An 11,369-nucleotide genomic window follows, 5' to 3' on the forward strand; every position below is an offset into this window, starting at 1 on the left:
AAAAGAAGTTGGTAGTGAATTCGCACATCAACTTCGATTTCATATTTTGTTCTCTTCAATTTCTTTCCTCTTCTTACATTATATTTCAAACCCCCCCCCCCCCCCCCCCCCAAAAAAAAAACAGAACCTTAACCTCTAAGTCTTAGCATTTTTCTCCACTAACTTGTGTTTCTCTTCTTTCGAAATCATTTTTTCATCCCCAAATAAAGAACCTTTACAACAAACACCAACTTTCTCTCACCAATGGTGGAAAGAAGAAGCTCCAAGAAGACAACCCAATTGGGTAACAAAGAAGATCAAAACCCTAGAAAATTCTACTCTCGATTCCTCTTCAAAGCCCTAATCCTCGTCGTGTTCTGCTCCATCGTACCTGTCTTCCTCTCCCAGACACCGGAGCTCGCTAACCAAACCAGACTCCTCGAGCTTCTCCACCTTGTTTTCGTGGGACTCGCAGTCTCTTACGGCCTCTTAAGTCGCCGGAACTACGACGGAGGCGGATCAAGCAATAACGATCACAAAGCTGATCATAACAATACTAATCCGCATGCCTACGTTCCTAAGCTTCTTGAAGTATCCTCTGTTTTCAACGTGGGTCACGAGAGTGAATCTGATCCGTCCGATGATTCCTCCGGCGATCGCCATAAGATTCAAACATGGAGGAACAAGTACCACATGAAAAGTCCCGAAGTTGTTCTCTCCAGAGAGAACAAGACTCGGTTCGTTGATCGAGTTGGTTCAGGGGTCAGAGAGAAGCCTCTACTTTTGCCTGTTCGTAGCTTGAACTATTCTCGTGTTTCTGATGACTCCAGAGGCCCATGGGAGAAAGTGAGATCGAAGAGAGAGCTGCTCAAGAGTCTCGGTGATGATAACAGCGATGTGCTTCCTTCTCCTATTCCATGGAGGTCCCGATCATCATCGTCAACGGAGGTTGAATCTCAGACGTCCATAGCTACGGTTGAATCTCAGCCGTTGATCAAGACTCAGGCGAATCTGACGTCGTCTTCCTCTTCTTCGCGACCTTTACCTAAGCTCACAACTGAGTCCGGTGTGGAAACGGATGAAGACACCGTGAGGAAGCAGAGGTTTCGCCCATCACCTCCTTCTCCTCCGCCTCCGCCGCCGTTACCGGCGTTTTACAACTCGGCGTCGAGAAAGGAAAATTCTCTTGGAGTTAACAGGATGGAGTCTAGAGAATCAGTTCAGAAGAAGAAGTTTTCAGGCGGTGAGTTTCATCCTCCGCCGCCTCCGCCACCACCACCTCCGATGGACTACTACAAGTCGCCTCCGACGAAACTCAGAGCAAGCAGCGAACGGAGAAAATCTTCGGAGCAAAAGACGAAAAGAAACTCTCCTAAAAAGGTGTGGTGGTCTGATCCCATCGCAGAATCGAAGGAACATAGGGTTACTAGAGGAGACACGGAGAAGAATGATGGAAGAGGTTTCTTGGGAAGCAAGGCAGGTGATGAATCGGAGGATGAAGAACGTAGAAGAAGAGAAGATGATGAACACCGCGAGATCGAGGAGAAGAAGATAGAAGATGAAGGAGCTTGTGGTAACAACAGTGACGTGGACAAGAAGGCTGATGAGTTCATTGCAAAGTTCAGAGAACAGATTAGGTTACAAAGAATCGAATCCATCAAGAGGTCTACTAATAAGATCTCTGCTAATTCTTCAAAGTAGAATGTATTAAATATGTTTGAATAACAGACGATAAATAACGTTTTCAATTTACTCTGGTCCTCATCATCAAGAGGAGAGGAGGTCTACTAAATATTTTTGTTATATATGTGTTCAGGCAGAAAGATAGGAATTGGAATTGAGATTTATGAGATTAAAACTCAAATTTGTTATACAGACTGTCATACATTATACATATTATATATTTCACTACCAAGAATAATGTTTTTGATTATCTATCTTCACAACTGGTCTTATCCAAAACTGGAATTTAAAGAACAGCATGATAAACTACAACAAACCTTTTTGCTTGTTTAGTAATGGTGACAGCATACTTGTTTGCTTGGCATCCCCGAAATTGGAAGGATGGTTGTAACAAACTCATTTGTTTGTTCAAGATAACTTGGATATGGATGTGCAGTCTAAGATCATTCTTGTTGTGGGGATTTTAACTGATTGCATCAAGATGGTCGAATCACTTTCAAAACATAACTTCTGAGAAACCCAAAATATCAAGGCAAGCATTGGCCCAAACCAGAGCAATTGCCTCAGACCCTCAGCCCTCAAGCAAGTCCAAAGTCTCTGGAAAAGCTTTTGCTCCAAATCATTTGACGTCTCTTTTGCATCTCGGGAGCACCTAATGGCCCATTAGCTCATCCTTCATGTTCATTAAGGCCTAGGTCCGGTGCATACCCATTTCTAGAACAACAAGTGGTATGAGAATGACCATGTGTTTTTTTGGGATCAACAACAATTTGGTAATGTCCTCTTCAGGGGTATGCTGTAACAAAAACATCGGTATATGTGGTCCCAAACTAAATAATTATATAGTACCACTTTTCTCATTTTAATCACTAACAAATAAAAATTTTGCTTGAAAAACTATTAGAGATTTAGCTCACTATTTGATAACTATTTAACAATCACTGGTCAATCAAATTTTCAATAACTTTTATTTCAATAAAGTCAATTAAATTTTTTGAAATTTACAATTTTATCAAAATCTTCGTGACACAATTTTTTTTTTTTAAATCTGTTTTTGTGAAACGGAGAGAATACTATTTAACAATCACTAATCAATTGCACGTCTTGTTTTGTCGCAAGACGATAGTTAACTTAAAATGTTAAAGCTAGATATTATTCTTACAACTCAATATAATTGTCGAAATTAATTATTGCAATAACCCCCTCCCCCACCAAAAAAAAACTGTTTCAAGTAATAAATATGGAATAATTTGGCTGTAATTGTAAACATCTGTTGTTACTTGTTAGCATCAACATGATGATTTAAGGGAGAAAATATTAATGTATTTTTTTCTAAAAATAGTACATACTACTTGTTGACAACAACTACATGCATCTGGTCCCCAAGAAACTGAGTAAAATGACCGGAATGCCTTTCGGTTGCAAAACTAGAGAGACTAGGACCGAGGACGAAACGCGTCAAACGTCAAGCCGTGAGAAACCCTCGTAGCAGGAGCCCATGGATTGACCGGCAGCGACCTCTGGTGGTGTCCGGACGCAGCAACTTGAGGTGGTGGTGGGACCGACACGTGTTCACATGAAGGGCACATGGTCAATGTGGTGGGTGGGTTCATGTGCATGTAGAACTGAGGAGAAAGCTTAAGCGACCTCAGCTCCGTTACTTCTTTCTGTAGCCGACGGTTCTCGTCCGTTAGATTCTCGCAGCATCGCCGTAAGAACTCGCAGTCAACCTCCGTCTGCTTCAGCTTTGTCCTGTTCAAATTACCAAAATACCCTTATTAAGTAAAACCAAAATTAAAAGAGAGATCTATGTCTTTTACGTGTTGTTGTGTTTCCCTACCTTGCTCGTCTGTTCTGGAACCAAACTTCCACTTGTCTTGCTCTTAATCCTAATTGCTTAGCCAAAGCTTGCTTCTGCTTCGGGTTGAGAGTGCTGTGATCCTTGAAGGTCTCTTCAAGAATAGCAGATTGATCTTTGGAGAGTCTAAGCTTCTTCCTCGAGTTATCACCGTCTTCATCGTCACTGATACCTCTTGAGCCTTGCGGATCTGTGTCCTCTTCTCTCTCGCTCCTTTTCCCGGTGGAGCTCGAGACTGTGCTGTTCGGAGAAGATACTCCGGCGTCTTCATCGCCGTATTCCGCCGTAGAAGGTGGTTGGTTCACGTCGATTCCACGGATGAAGGTTCTTGTTTCTACACGACTCGAATCTGAGTATGGAACTGCATGCATCAGATGAAAAAGGTGAGACCTTTGAATAGTTTTCCGGGAAAATATATTTTCTTTTTCTCGGGAAAAAATAAAACAGAGGAACATATATATATGGAAAGCTATAACGTACCTGAAGAATTAAAACTCTCGTTCAAGGAAGATCTTCGAAGTAATCCAAAAGAAGAAGAAGATGGAGTAAGAGAAACAGATGGGTTAGATTTGAGATTCATTTGTTTCTTGGGAAGATTCAAGCCTAAGCTCAGACCCAGATCGTCTTTCTCAAACATCATCTTTTCAGAAAACAAAAATAAGACTTTTCTTAGAGCCTTCTTTTGCACTAAAGTTTTCTGGTTTTCTTTTGAGAGAGAGAGAGAGAAGAGATGATGAATGGGAAGTGAGGAAGGGAATGATTAATATAGAGAGGTAGAGAGAGAGAGAGAATGATGTTATTTTTTATGAATAAAAATATAAAATATTCAATCATGAGTGTGTGACTAGCTGGGGGCAAAACAATTATTATTTAAGTAGAATTCATTATTAAACCTTTAAGTTCTTGAAAATAATTTTATAATCACAAACTTTGCTTCTTTGTCCCCCTCTTGTAACTCTCTCAACCTAAGCAAATGATCAAATCTAAGAAATATGATAAAATATAGTCACACTAGTAATGATTATGTCAATATACATTAGGGTTCTTAGTCAAAGGTTATATCAAACCATCACTAATTTTTAGGATATTCATGACTCTCGAATGGACATATCTTCTTCTTGTGAACTTGGTTTCAAGCTAATAATATATTTCCAGTGAAAAAAAAATATTCCTCTTGATTAATATACAAACAAATATCACGAGAACATAATCTACTAATAATAAATAATTTATATACAATTTTTGAACTGCTGTATAGGTATTTCCTTCTCTTTTTAATTCAGTCAACTGTTATAATTTTCAAAATGATTAATTTGTCACGTCGTGATGAATTTGAACTAGTCAAAAAAAGTTATACAAAGTATCTTTGAAAAGTAATTGGATATTATATTTTCAAGATACTATGCAATTAATAAATTAATATTTTTTCAAAAAATCTCATATAAATATAAAGTTCCATTAAAATCATAAATTAATATTAAGTTAAAAAAGTACTATGAAACAACCTAACAGAATTACCATATACACTAGTCAAACTTTAATTATTTTCTAGGTATTTATTAAGTTTTTGCACGATTTGACTTTATTTTAAGAGATGGGATTTTAAGAGAGTACTACTCCATGTCTTAAGTAGAAATGATAATGCAAATCTATGATGTTTATTGCTATTGTCGAATAAAGAGTATAAAAATGATTACCCCATCTTAATGGTCTTAAAGGCCAAGAGTCACGCTTGTTGCACTCTTTTAAACCTTTACTTTTTCACTTTTTGGTTTTGTTTATATTTTACGAAACTTTTTTTAGGCATTACTTATCAAGTTAACTAATGAAAGCCAAATAAAACGGTTGCATTGAATTCAAACTTCTTATGTGAGAAAAGAAAGTAATGAATTCAAACCTCTTTCAGATTTTCTGTTCTAACGCATGAGTCGACCGCATGAATTTTGTCGTTGAACTACTTAATGACCAAAACAGTACTCTAGACTATGAAATAAAATAATGGTATGCCTTATTGATAAATATAATGATGTTGGTGATGATGAGAGAGTCATCATATGCCATAAATGTTTGTCTATGTGGTAGTCATGATCTTAATTAATTAAAAACAAGTATTTGTGGTTGAAATCCAAGAAATTGTTTATCAAAATATGCAGATAAAATAATCTATTTATATTTGAAAACTAATTTTTAACTATTTTAAAATATAATAACTATTTACTTTTATTAATTTTTTATTCTTGCTTACTTTTGTTTTAATTCATATAACAACGTCACTTTTATTTTTATATCAAAATCTATGCCATCCACTCATTTTATAAAAGGTAACGTACGGATTAACTAAAAATATAAAATGGTAAGATTTTTAAATACAAATTGTAGACTTTACTTTTTCTTTTGATTTCATTTTAAGTTTTTCCATATAACCTAGTACTATTTGTATTAAAAACTGGAATATTTTATTTTAAATGTAGCAATTTATTATAAGCTGCAATATTACTTTTTTTAACACTTAACATTAATATTAAACATGGTCTAAAATCTCAAATCAAATTTGACTATTGCACTGTATATTGACCATGGTAAGGGCATCTCCAATCATACTTCATTTTTTACTACAAACTATCTTTTTTTTTTACGGCAAACACCATGCTTTATTAATTCAAGACGAAGAGGTTAGCTTTTGAGGGTAACCACGTCGGAATCAAAGAGTTTACATGGGAAAAAACAACATTTTGAAGTCGAGCTCCTTTGGCAAGGATGTCAGCTCTTACATTGTGAATACGCTTAATAAAAGAAATGGAAAAAACATTAAACTCAGAAACCAGGAAGGTGAAATCATTCCATTCTGAAGCCAAACTTTGCCAATCTTCTTCTTCATGTATCAGCTTTACCAACTGTAGGCAATCCGATTCAAACGACATCGAAGTATAACCTAATTGCAGAGAGTATTTCATTGCACAAAGCAAGATATTGAACATCATTTTGTGGAGTAAAATTTTTTTCAACCCCACTCAATTTTTAACTCTAAAATAAAGTAATGGCTAAAGTTACTCCATTTGTGGAGTAATCTTACCTACTACTCTATTTTGGAATTGAACTTTTTTTATTTATAAAATGGTCATTTGAATATTTAAATAATATGTAAAAATGATACAATAACATGAAAGAAAATAGGATATTCCCCAAAATTATTATTTAATAATTTTACATAAAGATGAATAAAATATTTTTTTAAAAAAAAACAAACATAAATAATTATAAGGTATTATTTACCGTTATTAATATAATGTCTTGTTTCAAAATTTGTTTGCTCGATTTAGGAATATCAAAGATAAAGAAACTCATTTTTCATTATGAAATGCATTAGTAGATCATTTTGTGAGAAAAATATTTTAATAGAATGTCCTATTTCAAAATTTGTTTGCTCGATTTAGGAATATCAAAGATAAAGAAGTTCATTTTTCATTACGAAATGCATTAGTTGATCATTTGTGAGAAAAATATTTTAATGTTCGTTATTGAGGCAACATATATATTGTCTTTTTAATGATTTATTGTAGTCTTAATAATAAATATTTAATTTAAATAATGTATATTTCAAGGATTTTTTTGTAAACATAAAATAGTTGGGATTAATTGGTAAATTTTTATAAATAAAAAGTTTTATTTACAATTATTAATAAAATAAAAATAGAATCATTTTAGAATATGGTTTTTGGAATAAAAAATGGAATAATACATTGAAGTAAAACATAACTCCATTCTGGTGTTACACCATTTTGTAGTAAAAAAATAGACTAATACATTTGATTGGATTAGACGCCGTAATCAGATTTCATTTTAAAATGAAGTTGTTACTTGTGAAATTATACAAGTATTTAAAATCTTTTAAACAACTTTATAATGGCACTGTTATATTTTGTTATCATAGAGGTCGACTAATCAACATCAAAATAGATTCCTTTAATAAGTTGCACCAAGATTTTTCTTCCCTTAAAATCCTCAAAGGTATATCAATTCAGCATTAAGGGTCCCAGTGACAAGCTAAAGGAAGAGATGGATCATAAAAACTGAAAAAGAATTGGACGGTCAGGATTGGACACTGAGAAAACAAAAGTCGAGAAGAAATCATACGGTTCAGAAACGTTTTCAATGTTGGCCCCCACTTAATCCAGCTATATGCTATGACAACCATCAAATATGAATTGGATCGATATGATTGGAATCAGACACACATATCTTTTCGTCGATATGATTTTCATAATCAATGTGGGTCCATTTCATAGTCGTTTTTTGTATGTGCAATTACAATATTTTCGTTTAGTGTTCAATAAAAATTTTAAATTTATCCTTTATTAATAAATATGGAATAAAATTTCGTTTACGTGGAGGACAAAAAAATTGTATTTTGGCATGAGAGAATACAGAACTAAACTTGTTTGCCATATTTTTATTTCAAAGATTTTATTAAGTAGGTTTTTTTGCTCGTAGCAAAACTGATTTTTAATATTTGAAAAAATCTATTTGAATTTTGAATTTTTTGGTTAAAGTTTTGGACCAAGAATATAAATTTGTTACACCTACATATTCAATTTACTATGCATACACGGTGAATGGACAAATCTTTATTATATTGATCTCCCAGCGATCTAAATTTGCGAATATTTTCACCAACAAATTGTTCACCTCTTAAATAAATTTAATGATTCGACAAAATCTAAAATATTTGATGCTCAAGTAAATTTTTTGAAGACAACCACCACAGAAGTGTGTGTGGTTTAGATAAGATCTTGTATTTAATAAACACATAATTGTGGCATGTTTAGGATTCTGTTTTTGTGAACACAAATTGTTTTAGGTATCAATATTTGATTTTAGATCTATTTATTTCCTTGTTGATGTTAATTTTTCCATCGACAAGATGGATGATTCGACATTCTGAAGGCCAAAAATCATTCAACAAAATAGTCTTTGCCCCATAAGAACTTGATGGCTTTTTTATAGGCTGCTGTCCATTACATAAACAAGAAAAAATGATGACAAATTTGACAATGCATTGTATGATACATTTGTAATAATATGACAATGAATTGTAAGATACATTTGCAATAACATGAAAATGCGTTGTAAGATACATTATAATTACTACATGTTTGCTTCTCAAATTAAACCCTAATTATTTTTATATTTTAAAATAGGTAGCTATACTTTCGGCTTTTGAAATTTTTTTTGCAGCTTATATTTAAAAATAAAACTAGATATTCACCGGGCGAACGGTATTGAATTTATCTTTCTTATAAATTGATATTTGGTTTTCATAATTAGTGTTATATATTTTATATGTGTCACCATATAACTAATTGCATATTGTTTATTTCAATATTTTTAAATATCGAACGCGAATCAAACCGGATATATGATTACTTTTGGTAATTTTAGGTTATTTTTAGTTTTGATACAAAATAGCCGAACCCTTTTTAAATACATTGGTTATTTGAAAAAATATTAGGTGCTAATACATCAGAACCGAATCTAACCGGACCTGAGAGGGTCTGACTCGAAACCCATCAAGAAATTTATAATATCCTAAAGAAGCCTAATTTCAAAACTCAAAAACCCGATATCTAGAAAATGACTTGTACGGAAACAGATATCTGAACTTTCATGCCTAACCAACTTTATAAAAGATTATTAAAAAAAACAAATCTTTCTAAACCGTTTTGAATTTTTGTCAAAAATAGAGCAATTTCATTTGAACATGTCGAATTATTACGGTTAACATGAAAAATGTAAGACCTGATTCAGACACTCGTCCGACCAGGACCTCACACGACCAAGCCGATAGGTGACCCGGTCCGGTTCGATTCATTTTAAGTTCTTATCTAGTTTAAGTGTAATGTCCAAGTGAGGTTCTAACCAGGGATTCTCTAACTGATCAATCAATACGCGGAAGCAAGAAAAAGTTTGAACTTCACTCTGTATATATAACCATAGATTTGATACACTGTAGTTTAATTAATATCATATCGATCCCATACAATACTAGACCTAAGAGACTCGAACACCACTCACTGCTTAGTGAGGCGAATCATTCCACCTACACGTTTATTCCAGAAACCCTATTCCTAACATGAACATAATCCTAACTCTTTTAACTGCCGATATCCTCATGGACGCAAACGACTGCACTCGATACACGGCCTCATGGTCTCTGTCCGCTAGGTATGGTTCGCTCCCAAGGGTAAGCCTTGGCGAGTTCCTCCTATCTGTTTGTTGCCTTAACCAGTAGCCTAGCAACTAGTACAAACGATTGGCCCTTTAGCCTTTACCAAGCATAACGACCATACTTAGGTTCTATGGGCATATAGCCGGTTTGAGTAATCTACATGAATTTACCAAACAATAGGTAATATAAGCGGCTTACTCGCCTTATGTACCGAACACGAAACACTCAAACAATCCAACCAAATAATCCTAAAGTATCCCAAAGGCAATGACGATGAACCGGCCAGTCATAGAAATTCGGTCCTCACCCTACGTCATCGCATTCACCTTAGCCAATCAGAGAGAAAATAAGAAGAAAAGAAATCGCAAACACCAAAGGCACCCTTTCGGTCCTTTCCTAATTCCGACCAACCGCCTTGTCGGACTGTCTTACTAGACTGCCCGACAACTCGCCGGTATGGGTTAACCACTCGGTCTTAACTGTTTGCCACTTAACCCACTTTCTCTCTCTCTCACACAATTTATTTGGTGATTTAGGAAAAGAACTTATGCCCTAAGTAGAAAATGGTGATGGGTATATATAGAAACAAGGGATGTGACCGAGGGATGCAATGGTCGGGGCGATGAGATGCTTATGGCAAGGATTTCATCCATTTGCACCAGCGTTTGTGTCCTTTGGCCTCAAACAGTGCAACCGCCCAACCAAGGTTGCAACCATTCGATCCAACCATCACAACCATTCGGCCATCACAATAACCTCCCACACCAACCATCACGACCCCTCGCCCAAAGCGTCGCAACCATTCACCCATGCCCTTTCCCATCGTACCTTTACCCCATAACCGCCCTGGCTAAGCTCGCCCGAGTCTCACCCGACCAAACCTAGCCTTACCCACGCACCACCCGACCACCGCCCATCGGACCACACTGGACCCAGCCTGGACCGCCCACTACTGTCACAACCTAACCCAACCGCCTCAGCTGCTTGAGCTGGCAAGTTGGTCGTCGAGTTGGTCGAGTTGGTCAGCTAGCTGGCAGGAGATGACTACACTACACTGAGCTAACCTCAGGTGTCCAATCTACACTACACTATTCTGAGCTAAAAGGGAACCAGGTTTAGGTCGAGGAAGCTACATAAGCTTGTAATTCGACCTAATTGTTATGCCTATGGAGTATCTGGGTCGATGGTTCATCCTGAACCTCGATTACGCTTGTCAATAGGTCGTCCGCCTGGTCCTATGCAGGACCGAGGGCGTTACAAAAAATAAATATTGTCAACTTATTATGGTAAAAATAATTAATAAAGTAGTTAAGAAGATTGAAAGAATGAATGAAAAATCTAATAAAACATTTAAAATAGGTAAGATATGTTTATTAAATCTGTAATAAAGGCTGTCAAATTATATAGAAAAGAGAGTACATGAACTAATTAGAATTAGTCAAAACTGAATAAACTATGTAAGAAATCACTTAAAATAGATAAATATTTTTTTGTAGTTCAGTTAAAACAAAATAAATTGTGACAAGCGTGTAATAAATATTTTTTAAACAAGTAATGAGTTCAGATCTGTTAAGATTCTCCATTTGTTGAGGCATATAATAATAGATTTTGGATGTGTTAATT

At 35.2% G+C, this 11,369-nt stretch overlaps 2 protein-coding genes across 2 annotated transcripts; one reads left to right on the plus strand and one right to left on the minus strand.

The window, feature by feature from the left end:
- Window positions 1-1,782, plus strand: LOC106376190 (protein BNI1-like). Its single transcript, XM_013816254.3, has one exon. The coding sequence runs from the start codon at window positions 244-246 to the stop codon at window positions 1,678-1,680; it is 1,437 nt and encodes a 478-aa protein (XP_013671708.1). The 5' UTR covers window positions 1-243; the 3' UTR covers window positions 1,681-1,782.
- A 1,103-nt stretch (window positions 1,783-2,885) lies between these two features.
- LOC106376191 (homeobox-leucine zipper protein HAT4-like) lies at window positions 2,886-4,357 on the minus strand. The gene is made up of 3 exons (XM_013816255.3): window positions 4,001-4,357; window positions 3,503-3,881; window positions 2,886-3,414 (listed from the first exon to the last, which is right to left on the minus strand). The coding sequence occupies exons 1-3, from the start codon at window positions 4,158-4,160 to the stop codon at window positions 3,099-3,101; spliced, it is 855 nt and encodes a 284-aa protein (XP_013671709.1). The 5' UTR covers window positions 4,161-4,357; the 3' UTR covers window positions 2,886-3,098.
- Window positions 4,358-11,369: the final 7,012 nt, after the last annotated feature.

The sequence above is a fragment of the Brassica napus genome, chromosome C1 (genome assembly GCF_020379485.1).
Source record: "Brassica napus cultivar Da-Ae chromosome C1, Da-Ae, whole genome shotgun sequence".
Classification (NCBI taxonomy): Eukaryota; Viridiplantae; Streptophyta; class Magnoliopsida; order Brassicales; family Brassicaceae; genus Brassica; species Brassica napus.

Bases quoted from the DNA above. Each gene is read 5' to 3' on its own strand.
- LOC106376191 (XM_013816255.3), bottom strand. From the start codon at position 4,160: ATGATGTTTGAGAAAGACGATCTGGGTCTGAGCTTAGGCTTGAATCTT. The intron at 3,882-4,000 runs GTACGTTATAGC...TGATGCATGCAG, and splicing joins CGAGAGTTTTAATTCTTCAG to TTCCATACTCAGATTCGAGT. The intron at 3,415-3,502 runs GTAGGGAAACAC...TAATTTGAACAG, and splicing joins TTCCAGAACAGACGAGCAAG to GACAAAGCTGAAGCAGACGG.
- LOC106376190 (XM_013816254.3), top strand. From the start codon at position 244: ATGGTGGAAAGAAGAAGCTCCAAGAAGACAACCCAATTGGGTAACAAA.